Here is a 20,640-nt window from a genome sequence, read left to right as displayed (position 1 = left end):
ATCCCGCTACAAAAATTGGTGTTATTCACCGTATGTTTCTTTTTTTTCTTGGTTTAATAAGGGATGTGGCCTATGTGATATATAACATATGTATAGGCGGAAATCTTCTTTTTCTTTGTGTAAATGTGTCTAGGTTTACAGACTGTTTCACAATTAATTGTAAAGTTCAACATGGCAGGCATTCAGGAATTGAAGCTCATTCTTACCTCTTTTGGACACTGATTTTTGCACGAAGTCAGGATATTCTTTTCCTTCTCTTCAGCCAAAGTAAGTTTTCTAAAATAAAACAAACAACTTAAACAATTGTTTGAATGAGGATATGCCAATCAAAATGATATCCAGCAGTTAATACAGCCCTGGAAATTCCTCTGAACAAATCACCCTCATATAAAATGAGCTTCATGCTGGTGGAAATTCCTGAGAGGCAGAGATCCTGAGATCTAGCAAAAGACTGGGCTGACTACCAAAGAGTGATATGAATCCATCCTCCCACATGCCATATGATTAACATTTGTCAGGGTTTTGGTCTTTGGGAATATTTTATGTGGAATACTAAAAAATGTCTTGTAAAAAAAAAAAGAACTGGCTTTATTTGTTTTCCACTTTTAGAAACCTGCTTGCCTTGTTTATAATGCCAAATTTATAAAAGTAGGAACATGTTTTGTACCTTGGCCATAATATTTATTATACCATATTTTCATCATTTTTAAAAGGGGAGAAAAACAATCACCAGTTATGGGGTTACCTACGGCATTTTCCACTTTTAATGTGGCAAGCACTAACTTGCAAAAACATATAAATATGGAGAACAGCACAGGTAATGTCAAGTGGAAGGCTGCTGAGAGGTTTAAACCCTTGTCAAGTTTTCATTACTGCCTGTATCCTCATTAAAGATATGCATTCTTATTATTTGTCATTGTACCCACCATTTTATCAAATAAGAGTTTAAGTAATAACTATTTACTTTTAAATTTGAACCCACTGTGATGTTAGGGAGTCACAAGTGTAGCTCCTAAGTAATGAAAAACCACTGCTCTATTGAGACCACAGCACAGGTAATGTCAAAAGTGGCAAAAAAACTAAAGGGGTGGTGAAAGGTTTAAACCCTTGTCAAGTTTTAACTACTGTTTGTATCCGCATTAAAGATATTCATTCACTTTATCTGTCATTATACCTACCGTTTTATAGACAAGAGTTGGAGTTGTCACCAGAACAGGAAAACAAGGAAAATCTATCAACAGGGACACTTATACTGTTGACAACACCCTAAAAGGGCATTTCTCTTTTTGAACTTTGCCATGTGTGTCCCACTAGGTAAATTTCACTTTCAGTAACACAAAAACTGTACATGGGCTTTAACCATTTTCTATGCTTTTCGAAATAATTAAAATAGGATTTGGTACTTTAACCCTTGGGTTTTACAGTTATGCCAGGGGGATGACTGTAGAACAGCCCAAGATAACGACTCCTAGTCCTCAACTGAGGGACATAAGAAGCTTTAAATCTTTAGGATGTCCAAAAAGCAGCCCAAATGAGCAGTGATAAACACAGCAAACAACAACTAACAAGCCCGATTGGCAAAGAAAGTGGGGGCTGTCTGCAGGTCAAAGAGCTGCCTAAAATACCTTATGCTAGCATCAGATGAAGCATAAAAATTCACAGAAGACCGAGTGGCAGCTTTTTAGTTCTGGGAAATAAAGGGATGATGCTAAAAAAGTACAAGAGACACAGATTGCCCATGTCCAGTTTATCTGTAAGCAGCAGTACAGCCCAAAAGATTAGGACTTACAAAGTCCTTTAAAAGCCTTACTTAAAAAAAAAGCCTTACTTACTTAAATATATTTTTGTTCTAGGTAATATATTGTTCTTATTCTGAATAAGTCTTTGTTGCCAAGCCTTATGTGTGAAGAACATATGCATTTGAAGAGGAAAGAATGGCTCTTTAGAGCAACAATAGTAATGTAAAAGTCATTGTATTTAAACAAAATGGATTTTTAATCTTTACATAGTTCAACTACGTTATGGGTAAACACATGTGTAAAGCATACAGTAATAACTTAATTATTTGCGTAAGACGTAGGTTAGTCTCCGTTCACTGAGTAGGATGATATTTGTAAAACTGTGTCAAAGGACATCCAATATAGTAGATTGCGGTGTGGGTTGTTAAAACTGTAGTTCAGATTCAAAGAGAAGAAGCTGATGTCCTGTCATTTGTTGGCCGAGGGAGACAAACACAACTTGAGAGGGCGCCTGGAAAGGCATGCTAGCTGTCAGTGGTTAGCTACAGTATTACATACATCTCAAATTCATCGATACGTTCTCCACTCTTCCTTGAGAAAGCCAAACGGTGAAACGTGTTGGGAACGGCAACTAATCTACTTACGCAAATAACTGAGATTAATGTATGCTTTACCTATGCGTTATCCAAAACATAGTTGAGCTATGTATAGATTTAAAATCCATTTTGTTTAAATACAATGACTTTTACAATACTATTATTGCTGTAAAGAGCCATTCTTTCCTCTTCAAATTCATATGTTCTTCATACTTACATATAAATAGGCCTGGAATCTACTGAACCTAACAGCCACCCCCCTTACAGTGCCACCACAATCCACCAGAAGTATATACACTCATCTAGGCTTAATAATAAATGAATTGTGCCTGCTTGCCCATAGACTTGCATTGGGTTATTCTATAGGGACCTAGTACATCATAAATATGATGCCAAAAGAACCATCTGGCATTGATTGTTTCCCGCTACGCAAGAGGAAATTTACCTAACATTATTTTGTCAGGGTAAAGGATAAGTTTAAATCTGATATATTGCTGTGGATGATTATTTTACTTTGCTTTAAGCTGCGTACACACTTCCAATTTTTGTCGTTGGAAAGGATCTTTCACGATCCTTTCCAACGACAAGGGAGTGCACGATACATGAACGGTGCTGTACATACAGCACCGTTCATGCTCTATGGAGAGGGGAGGGGGGGAGCGACGGAGCGGCACCCTGCTGCGCGCTCTCCCCTTCCCTTTCATTAGGATCGGCTGTCGTCCATCGTCCGTGGATCCGGCAGGTCGGTCGTCCGGACGATGGACGACACCGACTGTACACACGGCAGATTTTCGCCCGATAATTGGCCGATGCCGATTATCGGGCAATAAAAATCTGACGTGTGTACGTAGCTTTAGGATCAATAAAAGGATATGTGAAACATTTGTATCAACATACAAAGTGATACATAAATACAAACACACACACCAAGCAATGCACATTTCCAACATAAAACATACATTCAAATTTGCCCATTTTAGGTTTCACACGTGACACATAGGTAACCTACTTAGCAAGGGGCAAAGCACAGGAGACCAAAGAATGCTATGAGCGGCTAAGCAATTTACATTGATACCACTCCGAACACGGTCTTTCTATAAAAGCTTGTCCTAAATGTCTACATCAACATTGCAGTTTATTTCATCATTTTAATCTATCAAAATCTGCAAGCGAGTTTATATAAAAACTGTATGCAAAAACATGCAACAGAGAAGAATTTCTACATACATGCACTCAATGTAAAGATTGCTAATCTTGCAGTGGCATTTGGTCCTGATCATCTGAACGCAGGGAGGGCAATCCGTGGGGTGACATGAGAGATTGCAACGATGAGGACAGCCTGGTGGTCGAGGTTTTGAGCATTCCTCTTCACAAACAAAACATTCTGGACCAGACTAAAATGTAAATCAATGAAAAAGTGTTAAAAGAAAAAATCCTGATTTTCCTAATGTTAGAGCCAAAATATTAAGTCCTACATTATCACAAATGTTTGGAACAACCTAATTTTATGCCCCCTATTTTCTTTTGGCTTAGTTTATATAATTTATTGCTAACAGTGGGAAACGTACTAATTTGTACAGAGCCTTCTGACATTACCAAATTGACCATGTATAATATTCAGTATACTATGGGAAACTACTACTATGCTATGAGGAAAGGTCAGGGTCTGATAATATTTTACATAAGACTACTGGAGATCATTGCCATACCAGACCCCATTAATACTTACAAGAACAGAAGTGAGTAGGTATCTGTAGTATCTGCACATTCAATATGTTTACTAAAAAGGTTCTAACTTATTCTTTTTTTTTTTTTTTGGTCCACATGACCTACAATGATTGGACACAGCTTTTCACCATACCTATTGAGTAACCAGGTCAAGATCATGCAATATTATGGAGTATTGAACAAGGAAGAATGGTTAGGTGGCTAAGTAAATAAAACTAAAGTGATATGATATGTTTTCACTGGGCATAGTTATTTTAGGTCTAGAATGAATTACTTAGACTTCAAAGACACTTGGTTGAAGGGTAACAGGAACCAAAACCGACAAATAAGTGCAGGAATTAAGAGATAACTACAGATATCTGTAGCTGGCTCCCAAACCCTCCTGCCGCAGACGTGAACCATGCTAACAAAGCTCTAAAACTTGAGTACTGTCAGAGCTCATTACCAAGCCTAGTCCCTGAACAATTCAGCGGGGATAGGATCTGTAGCCTCCATTTATTTATATATGCAACAGGTTTAGGTTTTGCTTCTGCCTATTGCTTTGCCAAACTATTCCTATAAACCACAACAAATAAAAAAAAAAAAAAAAAAAGGTAGAATATTCCTACTAACTATAATAAACATCCCTTACCTTATCTTTGTTACCACTAGCCTCAGTCACTTTATGACATTCTCTTAGGCAAGTGTGGTTACCACAGGCTAACAAACGCCCACAGGGTCTCTTACACGAAAATGGACCAGCAGAATGACACGGTAATGGGCTGATCTAAAAGAAGAAAAAAAACAAGATAAATGATTTGCACGTCCAATAATGGACACTATGGACAGTCTGTTTCATGAAGGCCCTCAAATTACATAATATTGATAAATCTCTATAGGATATTGCACAAAGTTGGTACAGCCAGACTGAAAAGTATATGGTTAATTTAGGAAGATCATTCTACATGATTAGCACCAGCATAATTGCCAGGTAGCTCTGAGTTCTAGGTTTGAGTTTCTAACATGGAATTTGTGTGCTTTCCCTCTGTTAACCTCACCATTTTCCTCCTACAATCCAAAGTGTATCAATACATTAACTGGAATTCTCCCAAACTAGCTTTATGTGCATGTTCAGAAGATTGTGAAGGATGTACATATCTATTAGGTCCTGAAACCAATGCACAAAGTCAGTAAAATATAAAAAATAGAAATCAATTAAAATCAAAATGGTCCTGAAAACTGAAAAGCAGAACACTGTAGTTACAATATTAACTAGTCACTAAAGTCATAATCATGGCAAGAAGATGCTACAGTGTATTCTTTGTTTTACTTCAGATACTTCTAGGTAATCACCGATTCTCTTAAAGGCTGGCACAAACATAAGAAGTCCCACAGTCAATGTTGTGCTTATTAATTCACGTACAATATTCTGTCTGATTATGTGCTTCAATGTGACTTTGGGTTTGAATTACAGGAAGGGACAAAGCCAATAAATGGAAACTAGTGTACATACTGAATGATTACTATTTACATTGGGGCTGCACACTCCTACATGTTATAGTACTAACCAACAATACAGGTGTGCATAGAAACCATCCAATATGTGAACTAATTACCATTCATAACACACACCTTTGCTAGATGTAAAAGAGACTTTGCAAACTCCCTTAACAAGCCGGATTTGTTCCTTGTTGCAATACAAACACAAAGTGGCAGTACTGCACATACAATAAGAAATCATTTACTTTTATCTTACCAAAATACTTTACAACTAATCCAAGTGCAGAAATCGGCTGGTAAACAAATTTCACTTCAGAATTACTTTAGATCTAAATGTTTTATCACATCAAAAATTGATCTAAGCAAAACAGCTTTAGAGGAACCCCAACTGGTTTTTGAAGTACAGCACATTTTTAGTAGTTAACTAATGAGTGCACATAGTTACAGATATATTTTTATTTGGAATAGATGATGGAACACCATATGAGTATTGCCTAATTTATTGGGCTGGAGTTGGATCTGGAATCTTCTCTATGTATATGAACACATTACAGTTTCCTAAGACACCCATTAGCCAAATGTTCTTTGGGGGTTGAATTTTCACAGCTGGTCAACATAGTTGGCTACTTCAGCTAAGATAAAAAAGCATGTAGGCTCAGGTGATTGAAGTTTGATAAATCTGGACAGTTCTTTTATTATAGAAGTCTTTCAGAGACCAGATATATATGCATGTCTGAGCATAAAAACTGTTATCTATGGGTAGTTTTATGCTCTTACCTCATGTTTTCCAAGACATTCCCTGGGAAAAAAAAGGAAAAATAATTAGGAAAAATTAGAAAAGAAATGGCTGTAATAAGAACATAAAAACTGAGATTGGTTTATTAACAGTTGTGATTAGCATTACCACAAGAAAGTCACATTTGATTTTAGAAGTATTTAAAGGAATACAACAATTGATATAAATTAGCATCTACAATCAATGTATTGTGTTGCTTACAGTAACCAAATTTTCACTCCAGAAGTTGTAAAATATTAAAGAAAAATATTTTCTCTCCATTTTCCTTGGTTACAAAAAACCCTATTGTCGATTTTTAACACTTAAGTCCATGTAGTTACTTTAGCTATCTGGGAATATAAGGACAGTAGGGGCCTCCTAAAGTAGAAGGTATCTGTGTAGCTCACACCAATCACAAATCCCCCAAAACAAATATTCTTTTTTTTAGAATAGTGGGAGAAGCCAAGCAAATTACTTCTTTATGCTTCCAGGCCAAATGTATACGCAGAAAATTTACAGCCAAGATGCAGCCCGATTACAAAGTCATTTATTCCTAAGTGTATATAACTGCTTCAGCATTTAGCACATAAAAACTGTTTTCTATGGATCAGGACCTGGGGTGGAACGAGAAAGCCAGGTCATGGTAAGATGGGGTGAAAGGAACCCAACTGCTTAAAAATCTTGGGCAGGGTTCTCTACTCCTCCTGTGTCACTGTGTGCATCTGTCATTTGCAGCCCCTATTTATTGTAAAGGGCTGAGTAATATGTTCTGTGATATGTAAATAAATCCTGTTTAATATTAATATTAATAATAATAATAATAATAATAAATAAACCTGCTACTATGCAATATGAGGGAATTTTATTGGATTGCATTCAATTTTATTAGAAATTTACAATGTTATTAACTATCTGCTTACAATGTCTGTTAATTTTTATTAGGTTGCTCATCAGGTTATCCCATTAAGCAGAACAAATTAATTAGTATAGGTAAAAACATAAAGTGAAAGAGGACTTTATTATCCTTATAAGCCAGCAAGTGTTTTCTTCACACTCCTAAATGTAAATTTCCTAATGTACATTTAACTTTTTACTGGGCCCTGAATTTCCATGACCTTAGGCCTTCCATGGCAAAGTTGTACTAAGTGCCACTCCCCTGTAAAAAAAATAAGTGACTTGGTAACCATTCACGGCACTCTTAATGGACAAAGGAATATTATTGAAGCTTAGTTATGAAAGCAGGGAAAATCAGGCTCCAGTTTGAAAGTGAAGCCTTGAACCTAAGGATGCAAAAGAGGGATTTCCGGCTAATAAACCATAATAATAAAGGTAGTAAGTATCAGGTAACATTTGTTGTATAGCAAGGCGTCTACTATTAAAACAAAGAAAAGATTCCGTTTTTTTTCAATTGAATTCGACTTTTGTTAAATGTAACTTAGTTTGGTCCTTGCTTATAGATAATAAAACTGCATTAGCAAAGAAATATTCTAATGCATGGCTAAGAGCTGAATTTGTCTTTTAATACCGATAACACTGGGTTCTTTATAAAATGGCTTTAGCAGGAGCCAGTGATCAATGAAGCAAAATGAGAAAACAGGCTACATCTGGAAGCATTAAAGGAGAGTCATGTTCCACTTGTCACAAAGCAACGACCAGACATCTCATCATCATCAAACATCCTCTATAGAGGAAGTAATAAAAACATGCAAAGGATATTAAGGTAACAAGACCTGTTTCTTCTACAGACCAATCCCAAATGTATTTCAGTATAGAAATACCATGAATACAATAACACAAACTATAATAGCCACAACATTCTAGTAATAAAACTACCTGGAGAGACAGTCAAATGTATTACTTTGTGCTTATCTACCTTGATTTGCTGTGCCTTGCCAAACTTTGCCTTGCCTTCTAAACCATGTCACAGTTACATCACACAGTTGAATTTTTTTTTTTTTTTTTTAACCTGCAGGGCCCGTGTTTAAAATGTATGTAAAGCCAAAACTATTTTCTTTAGTAGGCAGGGGTTAAAATCTGTTTTCTCATCCCTTTATGGAGATCTGCCTTAAATCAGAAAAGAAAGTGAGAAGAATTCCCAGGGGCATTCACTTATCCTTACCAGAACAGGTACATCCATTTGAAATATTATCAGTCACATTATGTTTTGTCCATTAAAGTTCAAATTTCCCATCAATTTTTTTCCGGGTGATAATGGTGAGGGTAAATTTACCTGTGGTGTGGTGTCACAGACAGCAATAAATAATTGAAATTCTAACCCTTCCCTACTGTATTCAATTCTAAAATCAGCATTACGAAGGTTATGAATACTAATACCTGTATTGATAGTTTTAAGTATATAAAACTCTTTGTTTTGCTCTTATTTATTCTTCTCCATACTTAAATGCAGACAAAAATGCCAGAAAAGAAACACTTATAACTTCAGTTACAACCAGGTTGTAATCTCTTCGAAGCAGGGTCCTCTCCTCCTCCTGTTTCTCTGTCTGTTATTGGCAACCCCTATTTATTGTACAGCACTGTGTAATATGTTGGCGCTATATAAATCCTGTTTAATAAAAAGAATTGTAAAAGCAGCTTTAGGTGTTGAGCTTTGATGCATTTTTGGTTACTTGAAGCTACATCCTAAGCTGAATGTGGAAACACTGCAGTGATTTCACGGACAACACTGCTACTACTAATGAAAGTTAAATATATATTATAATTTCAGATGATTACATACAGAATAGGGAAATTTTACAGGGGGGCTTAGATAATCAGAAAACGCGGTGGTATTACTAATGACAGAATAAATCATATGTTTGATAAAACATTTTTACTTACGTTAGTATGGGGACTTGACATGGAGGACATGGTAAAGCCGTTTGGATAAAAACTGGTTCAGAGGGCTGCTCCCAAGGGCCGGCAGGCTGAGGCTGACCAAAAGAAGTTCATTTAATTTACAAGGGGTTAAAGTGCGTAAATTACCATTTTGTAAAATAACAATATATGCTGTTAAGAAAAACTTTAAAGAGACCTAAAAAAATACAGAATTTTTTGTGTACATTGTACACAAGCTGTAAAAGCAATTTTTTAAAAGACCCACGTGAGTACCCATGTCTCACGTTTTAACATCTACTGATGTTTTAAGTCCAGAATACATTTACAGCATTCACTTACTTCATGGGAAATAACAGTCAGCAGGAGATCAACATTGCTAAGATGCAACAATGCTCACAGTAATTTAGCAGACTAACAGTCACTCAAGGTTTAAATGTATTTATTGGTCTTTGCACAATTAAATGCCTTACCAGTCCTTTTTGTTTCACTAGAGCTTCATCATGGCAAGGGACAGGGCAGAGATGACCACACTTCTGTAAGGTTTTCTGACAAACCTGTCGGCATGTCGGACATGAACCAAAATGACACCTGTGTTTTTCCCTGGTCTCATGATGGCAGGTAGGAGGGTGGCTGAGAGTGAAAAACAGTGCAAATATTTGTTACTTTAGCAACAATAATACATTACATTAAAAGAAAAAAAAGTTTTGTGACAGAAAATAAACTTTAATACCTGCACACCTCCTTGCAACGTGGTGGTTTGGTACTGCGCTCTCTACCACAAGGAACTGTCAGTATAGTTTTTCCACAGTTACATTTTACATCAACGGTTTCTGGACAGGGGTAGCAGCTTCCTGCAATATAAATGTGAAAAGTGTGTATATGTGTGTGTGTGTGTGTGTATATATATATATATATATATATATATATATATATATAAAACACCATACTAAAATATTATAATAAATATGATCCAGTAAATCACCAGATGTGCAGGTTTGACATGTAGAACCAAAACCTTGCTTACCGATATTTCATAGAAAATATTATTGAATTGCAGGGCAAAGCAGCACGGTAGCTCAGGTTAGCACTCTAGACTTTTCAGTGCTGGGTACCAGGTTTGAACCTTGGCCAGGACGCTACCTACATGGAGTTTGCAGGTTCTCCCCAGGTTTGCATGGGATTCCAACAGGTACTCTGGTTTTCTCCCACATTTCAAAAACATGCAGTTAGGTTCATTGGCTTCCCCCCAAAATTGACCTTAGACTGTATTAAAGACATATGACTATGGTAGGGACATTAGATTGTGAGCTCCTTTGAGGGACAGCTAGTAATATGACTATGGACTTTGTACACCACTGCGTAATATGTCGGCGCTATATAAATACTGTGTAATAATAATAATAATAATATTCATTGTTGTAGCAATATCGTTACATTGCATTTTCTCAAGGTTTTATATAATTTATTTAAAGTCAAGCTTTTTTTTTTACATGGTATTTCTTTTTCAATAGTCTGCTACATTAGAAATTTACATAACTAGTCTTTAATTTGCAATCAGCCAGCGACTGAGTTTTATAAATGTTAAACACTGTGCAGTCTTATCTAATATACGGGAAGGTGTAGGTCCCACTTATAACCTTGGAGTGCAGAGAGGATGTAAATTTATAAAACGATCTGCAACCCGCTATTCTGTGTCTGTAGGCTTTAATCTGATCAACAGAATGTCAGTGAGTGATCAGAAACTCAATCCTGGACAAATGCCACACAGACAGTAAGACTTCCACTTTGTCTTTTATCAGGGTGTTTATCCAAATGACCTTTAGAATCGATCCTATTATTAGTTACATTAGATTTGAAATGCAAATGAAAGCACACAAATGCTCATAAAAGAATGTCGGCATTCATCATAACCTTTCCAATGATCAGGATATAAAGTTCCGGGCATACCACCAGTGATAACACCATAAATAAGGTCAGAATGGTATTTTACTCTCAAGACAGTCAAATAAATTAGAAAAATAATGTTTCTTTTAAGGTTAGAAATGTTGGCTTTTGCATAAACCATTGATTTGTTTTTTTTTTTGTTTTGGTTACTGCTGTATAGTTTGGTATAAGCTCAATTAGCTACACAAATGTGTTAACAAGACAATGAATAAAAGGTGAATAAAACCTGCAGGCTGTTCTTCATAAACACAGCTTTGAACAGACATTAAAATGAATGTGTTATTTCTGTTAGTAGGATTTAAAAACATTACAGCAACTGGTTAAGAGTTGACAAAGGTTTTTACTCTTGGCTGAGGCCATAAGAGCCCTAAGAAATTCAGATCAGTGAAGAGATTTATTATTCACAGTTTGAACAGACAAATAATACATCTTTAAATGACCGGTTTCAGGTAATTTAGAAATTGTTTAAATCACTTTCTAAACAGACCGACATAAAAAAAAAAAAAAAAAAAAAAAAAAAAAAAATTATATATATATATATATATATAATTTTTTTTTTTTTAACTGATGCCCTTAGACAGCTCTTTTGATCTTGGCACAATGACACCACACACATCAATAGCACAGGGAGCCCCAAATTTTTACTGTTGGGGATTTAAATAAAATATTCATACTCCTGAGGGTTCTAATTGCTGCCATCTAATTTGGTTCACCAGATTTTAAGTTTATGGTTTTCAAGTAGTGGTGAAAGAAGGAATGTACATACTTCCATGTAACTAATGTAAATTTAGAATTTGAGAATATAAATGAGTTCAAATATGTTTAAAAGGCCAACAATTCCATGGGATATACTTAGAGATGTTCCATAATAGGAATGGACTAACTACAGTGCCAATAATTTTTCAATGGACCAAGACATTTGAATGCAAGGTGGATGGGGGGATCTAGACTTTTAGCTCTAAGGTTCCCTGATTACCAGAAAGAAAAATCATATAGGGAGAAAACTAAATGACAAATAGGTGTGTGGGTTTTTTTCAGAAGCTCCAGGGTTCCCTTGTACTCAGATACTTTAAGTTATTCTGACATTTACCCAAAGTGGTTTTACTAATGTGTGCATGACATATACAAATGACTAAAGAATAGATAGGTATGTTTTCCATTTGAATCCTGTCTTACCTCTGTGGCACACTGAGGGACATTTATGATTTCTGCATCCCAGAGTACGTCCACATTGCTGGTCACAGGGTGGGCAGTTTCCAGTGCAGCACTATGTACAAGGAGTAAATATTTAGTTTTATTGAATGAATGCCCTATGAGTTGAGTGCACAAAAAATATTAACTAGAAAAATCAGAGTAATTACAAAGTTCATGAGTCAGTTAAAAGCATATATATATATAAATATAAATATGTATATATAAATATTTATACACACACACACACACACTTTTGCCAAGCTCACCAACTGCTCTGATTTTTAAAGCATGGAGTCCAACCCCTGCAAACCCTGTGTAAGCCTTGTGTCACCTCCTGTGTCCTTGTGTCACCTTGCAACCTCCTACCTGCATTTGTGGGATGCAGGCACAACACATACATACATATTTATATATACATACACACACACACACACACACACACACACACACACACACAAAATGCAAAACCCAAATGTTATTCAGTGTATGCCCATTTCTTACCTTGAAATGTCTAAACATAAATTTGATGAAAACTGGCAACCTTTTAGGATAGGCTTAAAAATAAATATAGGTTTTGGAAGCTTTAATAAAAGCTAACAGACAATGTGGATTATCAAATCTGAGGAATGTATTATCTGCTCCAGAAACAGGAAATGAGAGGCTATAAACTTTAGGAGATTTTTCCCATTTCTGAACAACTGAGCTCCCTTGATAGCACTGGTCCTTCCTGCGATGCAGTCCCACGTCGTCCTGGGATTCCCCTTTGTCCAGGCGCTGAGGAAGCGCCAGGGCACCACCATCTTTTTTCTTCTCTTCCGTCTTCTTCTTTGATCTTTAATGACATCTCTTTCCCCTAATAGAAAAAATGCCCGTTTTGCGCATGTCCGAGAGCTTGGCGGTCAAAACTGAAATTTTTTAAATTATTAATATTTTTTCTTTACATATAAGGATTGTCTACCCTTTTTTGTAAAGTGAAAATGTTGAGTTTAGGTACGCTTTAAGAGAGTGCCCAGTACTAGGGAGACCTGTGTAGACCTAATACACACATCTGTGTAAATACAGAATCTAAAGAGTTAACAAATTGTTAAGGAAAATCTGGAGGTGAAAAATGCTTAAGCTAAAGGTATGCAGTCAATTTACAAATCATTATTGAAAAAAACAGGACCCAGACGTACTTGAAAATATCTTGATACTCTTTAAAAGAGTGTATGTGCTAATATTGGTTTATTAGAAAAGATTTAAAATGACGTGTGACTTCAACTGGAAATGCTGTTCAAGGCTCTCAGTGAGGGGTAAATTGATACTGATGGCTACTTTTCAATGTATACCATCAGATGAAAATTAGCGAAACATGGGAAGCCAGGCACTGTTAGAGCTGTTGACTTCAATTAGGTTTGTGTAATAAAAGTCTCCAGTTTCATACTCATCAATCCCAGGCATCTGTGACCACATAATGATTATTGCAGCACAGCAGACTTCAGGTGTATGAATTTCCCATTATAAAGTCAATATGTGGTCAAGGAAAACCCATAACATAGTTATTTATTGAGCCAGAAAGCAGGAGTAATAGTTACAAGGGTTTATTACTTATTTTTCAGGGGTGGAGCCATACAAATCATTTTCTTATTCCCCTGTGGTAATGTATGCATTTAACTGTTGGTTTCATTTTAAAGTGCAGACACAACCTAAGGTTACAGAGCCATTTTTATCTCTTACACAGCTGGTCCAGTCTCATTAAGGCTACGTACACACGTCAGATGATTCCTGTGTGATTATTGCTTCAGGGCTAGTATCCGACGAGACTCTGACATGTGTACAGCGCTCATCTGACATCATCCATGAAGCCGTCCTGGCGAATCCACTAACGACTGTAATGCAAATGAAACCTTTCCTCTTCATAGAGCAGAATGGTGCTGTATGTACAAAGCTCGTCCATGCATCTTTCAGTTGTACATGCATCTTTCCTGAAAGATCCTTTCCAACAACAAAACTCTAATGTGTGTATGTAACCTAACACTGATGAATTACAAGGAAATCACTATTGTGATTAGAGAGCAATGTAACAAGATAACCTGTCAGGCTAGAAAATGCTATATACATTTATAAAGTAGAGGTAACATGAATATTTTCTTTTTTTTTTTTTTACCCCATCAAATTATTTTCCAATACCTTATATATTCTGGTTAAACTATCCTTCTAATCTTGTACAAAAGATATACTGCACGTTAGGAAGGTAATAAAGTTATGTATTTTAGGCAGCACTCTTTTCAATGTGCAAGATAATTTAAACTTAGTAAATAAGGTGACTTAGTAGATTTTAAATTATTTGCAGGTATTCAAGACCTTTGAATAGTTACCTTTTTAGCATATTTCCTAAGCTAAGCAAATTATCCTTGGCAGAGTGATAATTTATTTAGGTTTTAACACGTTTAGCATATAAACTCCATTGTTAAAACATTAAAACCAGGCAACTAGCATTTCTCAAAAATGATAGGAGTTTTTATTATTTTGCATGTATGACATTTACATAAAGGTAGAGCAGTGTGTAGGCAAAGTATAACAACTATGGATGGATATGTGCCAGCTAAGAGTCACCGATTCATTACCCACTCAAATTCCAAACACAATACATCTATGGTAGAAAAATGTAAAAATGTTTTTTTTCCCCCTTTTAGACTTTTTCAATATCTGGTCCAAATTTTCACTCATTTGCATAAATATTTTATACTCTAGGCCAGAGGTAGGCCAATTTTTGTGGCCACTAGGCCATTTCAGGGGTGGGCAGGAGCACACTAGGCCAGACTCTCTCTCGAGTTCGCCCCCTACCAGGAATGCCCCCCGAAGGGAAATCCCTCTCTTCCGTATGTATGCAGAGAAGATGGATTTCCCTTCAGGGGACGTTCCCCATTTACCCCGGCAGCGGTGTAAAGCTGGCCGCGGTAAATAGAGGAACCACAGCAAGAGGAGGCTCAAGAGTAGCATGCGGCTTTGGGGCTCTGGTAGTTTGTTCCAGCCCAACGCGCCCCCTGGCAGGCCAGGATTGGGTCTGGATCGGCCAGGGGTCGTTAGGCCGGAACATACTACCGGCAAGGCCAGAGTTTGCCGACTTCTGCTCTAGGCTAATTGGGATGTTAAAATAATGACTGTAATTATGTAATTTGTTGTTTGTCTGTAGGTGGTATTGTCTATGGTGGTATATGGATATTGTGCATGGATATTGTGCAGTCATTCATAGTATAAAACCTATATAAAAGTACATTTAAAAAAAAATGAACAATATAATAAAAAATTATTTTTCTTCATCTCCATGTTCTAAAACAGGGTTCTCCAACTCCATCCCTCTTGTGCACACATTTTTGGTATATGAGACAACAGTAAACTTACTAAGGTGTGACTTACAAAGAGTCAAAATGGGTCTCTGTTTTATAAAAATCCGAACCTGTGTGTGGCCCTCAAGACTGCAACTGAAATACCTCTGTTTTACACTCATACAAAGAAGATACAAACACTATTATTTCCCCAGTAACTTCATTTACAAATCTCTGATGATCTAGAACTCCAATTATAAACATACCTTTCTCTTGCACTGATGTCTCTGGCAGTCCCGGGTTTTAGGGCATTTGGTCTCGCATAAATAAGGCTTATGACAGGGCATCTGTTTGGTGTGTTTTCCACATCGGCACTGCTTTTCAACTTCCTTTGAAAAATTAAATAAATGAAAACTTACATTCAGGTGCTATTATCCTTTATAATAAATTTTGTGCCTTGAACTGCTGAAAGCATCTCTCCGTCAATTATTAAATGTTCTGAAACAACTGTCAAACTCTTTAGACAAACTAAATCTGTGTACTTCAAGAAGGTCAACACAACATCACTTTTTATTGGATTAAATTAGAAAGGCTCATTACACCTTGGAAAATAACATCAAATGTGACACTGTCTCAGTAAATGGAACACATGCCTATAAACTTTAGTTCTATTAATTCACATTATTTAGTTCTATTAATTTGTGGTCTTTGAGAATTCTTACAATTCTACTGTTGCCTCCCCATATCTAGCTTCTTTTTGGGGCTCAATACTTTACCTTACTCATGCTAATAGGAGGGACTTATATAGACAGAAGTCTCAGTAATGTGCCGATTCTCCGTATATTGCCCAGTCACAAGCTAATGGAGGGGAAAGTCTTGAGCTACCTACCTACTGTTAAGCACAATCAGATCCCCTGCCATAGGCACAAATGAAGTTAAAGCAGCTCCCTTCCAAATTTTCCGTCTGTGTATTTAGAAGTTTACCTGCAGTTGAAATCTAACTGATGTGGATATATAATGTGTGGTACTAAAAAGCAGTTAGATTATGAAGCAGAAAGTGGAAAGACACAGTCCCCTGATAAACTAGTAACAGTTCTGTTAGGTATTCAGTAGTCTGCAATGCAAAAACAATGTAATTTATTGATTAGGTGTTCTGAGAAATTGTGTTACTTTGCACTGGGAATTGCATGAGAGCAAGAAAAACATCAACCAGAGACACCTTTCCATGATGCATGATCATTAGGTATTTACTGACCTGCCTGCATGTTTCACATGGACCTCTGTGACAGCGCTGGGAACACTTGTGTAATCCACACTCCAAAACTTTATCACAGCTATCACCGCAAGTGGGCACATCTTCTGTACATGGCGAGGTGTATTCTAGGCAAACAAAGCATATGTGATTTAATAAACCACCAGTGACATTTTCATTATTAGACTGGTTTTGTGAAAAAGCAGACACTACTGCTTATTAGTGGTCTACCATCCTAACACTGTACAGTCTCAAAAAATAAAAAACATATTTAATGGGATGAGGCAAGGAGCAATGATAACATGCAAAGCCTGTACACTTTGACAATTGAATCTCACCAATTACCTACTTGATTCATTTCTGACATTTTAGATTAAATAAAATCCATGGCACAGCACAATACAAAACATGAGATATAAAAGCATATTGTATTCTAAAGGAGCCATACTTGTTTTTCCACATGGACACAAGCGATTTCCAGAACGAGGACACTGGCCACACGGACCGGCATGGCAAACTTGCTCACAAGTGTGATTCCCACAAGGCAATGTTTTTCTACAAACCTACAATAAAATATGAAATGTAGAAACATGTTCCTCATGAGTATAATTTCACATAAAAAAATGGAGGTCAGCTCTTGCTGAACAGCTAATTTGTAATGTGTATGCAAAATATTTTACCTGCAAACAGTTGTGAAATTGAAATTTTACTTCATATTACTAGGCTTAAAATAAGGTAGCTATTAATGAATACCAAAATGTTTCATTCAACAGCTACTCCCTACTTGAAAATTGTTTTACTTCATGCACACAAGGCCTGAACATGAAAACTAAAAACTTCCCACATGCTATAGAGTTTTTGAAAGCAGAGAATTTGTAGAATAAAAAGATATTTGAACTGTCTTCAAACCAATATTTTTAGTAAAAAAAAAAAATACACTAAATTGTATATTAGCACACCCAAACACAATAGCATTCTCATTTTTAGCTACAATAGAAAACATAAGAGTTCAAGAAGTATATTGATTCCAAATCTATCAAGCCTAAAATTGGGTGTGAAATGGCAATACTCATAACTTTACATATAATTAACACTTTTAAAACACTTACAGCTCATCTGTTTAGAATTAATATTGGTGGTGGAATTATCTCTGCTGACCTGGGGGATCTTGTTATCAGTGATATATAACAGCGGTCACCAACCAGTGGTCCGTGAGAAAATTTTGGTGGTCCACAGAAAAATTTGGACATTATTTGCAATTTTTTAATAATAATAAAACAAAAAAAATTCTTGACCGTTGATATAACGGCCCAAAGATCTCTATTGGAAACAGGTCTGGAGAACATAGGGACTAGGCAAAGGCATGAATATGTCCGTCATCCAGAGACTTCCTACACTCTTTGGCCACATGAGGCCTGCACCCGAAGAAACGTAGGCCCCCAATGCTTTTACAGCAGGTTAGAAACCATTAGCTAGCACATGAAAGTCTGCACGGCACAGGTCCCACTACAGGATGATGGTCCCACATGGAGTCAGTTTGATTAAAAGCATGTAGCCAAACACAAGTAGCCTGCTGGAGGTTTTGGCAGAGCTCCTTCTGTTCCTCCTGGCACAATGATGCAGATATTGGTTCTGCTGTTGGGTTGTAGCCTTGCTTAATGTTGCCCTCCATTTAGATTATATAAAAAAATAAGCAGGCGTAGGACAAACAAAAGTTAAGTAAAATGTAGCACAATATGTCACATAACTTACCACATCACATTGCCAGGTTGGACTTGCACACAGTCGTTCAGCTACCTTTTTTCCACAAAGACATTTTTGCTTGCTGACTCGGGGACACGGCAGGCAGTCTCCTTTATTAAGCAAGTTCAGAAATAACCTTTATTAAACTGTTCATGAAACAATATTACTTGTGCTACTGTGTATTTCTAAAGAACTACATTTGTTTGATATAACAAAATAACTGTTAAAAAAGGAGGCCTTAAATGAATGACACTCTTTAAAGTGGAACTACAAATGAGCAGTTATGTAAGCTGCCATTGATGCACTTATTCTAAAGATTACCAATAGCACGGATGCAAAGGTGATCTTTTTGAGTCAGTAGTTCGGTTTACACATCTGGAACAAGAATGCAGTAAACTGTATGACACGTTGTCATCTGAATTAGCAGAACACCTTAGCTACATGATCATTCTAAATTGGATATTAATTAAGTGATTCCAGGTCAGAAGTTATTAATGGAAGATGATCAGAACACCAACCAGACAATCAGTATATTTTACAACCATATCAGAAATGGCAGCTTGAATAATCTTTTAGTGAAAAGCCTGCTTTAAAATACGAAACCCTTGACAGTTACAATATGCTTATTACTGCTTATAGAGACACAAATCAATACATCATGCATTACCACGCTAGTATTATTTTCCCTAAAAATTAGCAAAACATTTCCTAAATACTTCATCCCTATGTTTTTGCGTATTTGGTGGCAGTGCCCCTTGGTACGAAACATAGGGACTAGGTTCACCATTTTTTAGCTATAATTCTGGGAAAATATATATACCAATGCATCTGTGTGAAGCCTTGCTAAATAAGACGACTGAGGGGGATCATTTTCACTCTGTTTAAATTTTGGTTTTCTTTTTACTACGGCCATACCAGTGATTGCTAGATCCTGAGAGTCACAATGATTTCATATAACTGAGGTAAAGAGTTACATGACTCGATACAAAATTATTGAGAAACAGACAGCTAAGTTGAATGATATAGGGGGCTAATTTAAAGTTATGTGGCTGCCCTGCGTTCTTGTGTCTGTCCCTCTCTCTTTTGCCCCAGGCTTCTTTTTTATTTTCTATTCTCTTCCTTTCTTTTGGTGTTTATTCTTCTTTCTTGTTTAACTTATCTTTGCTGTTTTTTAATTCTATGTTCTTAATGGTTGTGGAACTGGTCGTTCCTTTGACTTTATTTTTCTGTCAATCCATAAACTCAGTCCCTGGCCTTGAGAGCTTACCTAGTCATATGGAATACTGAATACATGCATATCTTGCATAGTGCATAGCTCCTAATTATAGTTTACTTTTTAGTTATTCAGTTACTGATTTCCTTCTAGACCTTTTCTTTGGTTTGTTATCTGAATACAGCATTAGGGCATTCCTTCCTTGATTAGATGGTATTTCTTGGAGATAAGAAGTATGTACATGCTTTCTGTTGCCATATGCTTAATGCACACTCTGTTCAGTGCAGTAGTTGTACTGTCTTTTTACTCCTTTTTATAAATCTCCTAATAAAAATGTATTCTTGGAAATGCATTCATTTTGATAAACATACGATCATACCATACCTTTATGGCAGGGATTTTCACACTTGTGTTGCCCACACAACAGCATCCTTCCACATGACTGCTGGCAGGACCAATCCTTTGCACTGCACCTTCGTGGAATGGGCTTTGCCTTCTTGCAGAAACAAGTAGTAGTGACCATCTTTGGACATGGTGGACAAGGTCCTAAATGCAAGTAGACATAAAAATATGTTATTAATAAACTGAGTGTTATTTAAATGTAACAGCCCCACATAAAAGGCAAAACTACTTTTTAGACATTTAGGACAATATTGTATTTTTTTTTTTTTAGAATACTGCTTCTATTCATTCACTTTAACATTTAAAACTTAACATTTTGAGTTCATCTCCACTTCAGTTAAGCTAAACTTATTTGTCTTGAATTTCAGTTTAAAGTAAATTGTGTTACCAAAAAACGAACAGATCTCACAGAACAGAAAATAGGAAGAAGAA

General features: G+C 36.3%; 1 protein-coding gene across 1 annotated transcript in view; it reads right to left on the bottom strand.

Moving 5' to 3' along the window:
• The window catches only part of NFXL1 (nuclear transcription factor, X-box binding like 1), a 49,293-nt gene that overhangs the window by 18,694 nt on the left and 9,959 nt on the right, over positions 1-20,640 (bottom strand). The window contains exons 7-19 of the mRNA XM_072406255.1: positions 20,191-20,352; positions 18,603-18,703; positions 17,299-17,413; positions 16,854-16,978; positions 15,865-15,987; positions 12,273-12,363; positions 9,883-10,003; positions 9,623-9,782; positions 9,156-9,247; positions 6,320-6,341; positions 4,695-4,829; positions 3,563-3,729; positions 207-276 (exon numbers count right to left, since the gene is read on the bottom strand). Of these exons, the coding sequence (XP_072262356.1) occupies positions 207-276; positions 3,563-3,729; positions 4,695-4,829; positions 6,320-6,341; positions 9,156-9,247; positions 9,623-9,782; positions 9,883-10,003; positions 12,273-12,363; positions 15,865-15,987; positions 16,854-16,978; positions 17,299-17,413; positions 18,603-18,703; positions 20,191-20,352 (1,484 nt within the window). The remainder of the gene's footprint in view (positions 1-206; positions 277-3,562; positions 3,730-4,694; positions 4,830-6,319; positions 6,342-9,155; positions 9,248-9,622; positions 9,783-9,882; positions 10,004-12,272; positions 12,364-15,864; positions 15,988-16,853; positions 16,979-17,298; positions 17,414-18,602; positions 18,704-20,190; positions 20,353-20,640) is intronic.

Source organism: Pyxicephalus adspersus, chromosome 3 (genome assembly GCF_032062135.1).
Source record: "Pyxicephalus adspersus chromosome 3, UCB_Pads_2.0, whole genome shotgun sequence".
NCBI lineage: Eukaryota > Metazoa > Chordata > Amphibia > Anura > Pyxicephalidae > Pyxicephalus > Pyxicephalus adspersus.
The sequence above is the reverse complement of the archived record's forward strand: the minus strand, read 5'-3'. Positions and strand labels throughout refer to the sequence as shown.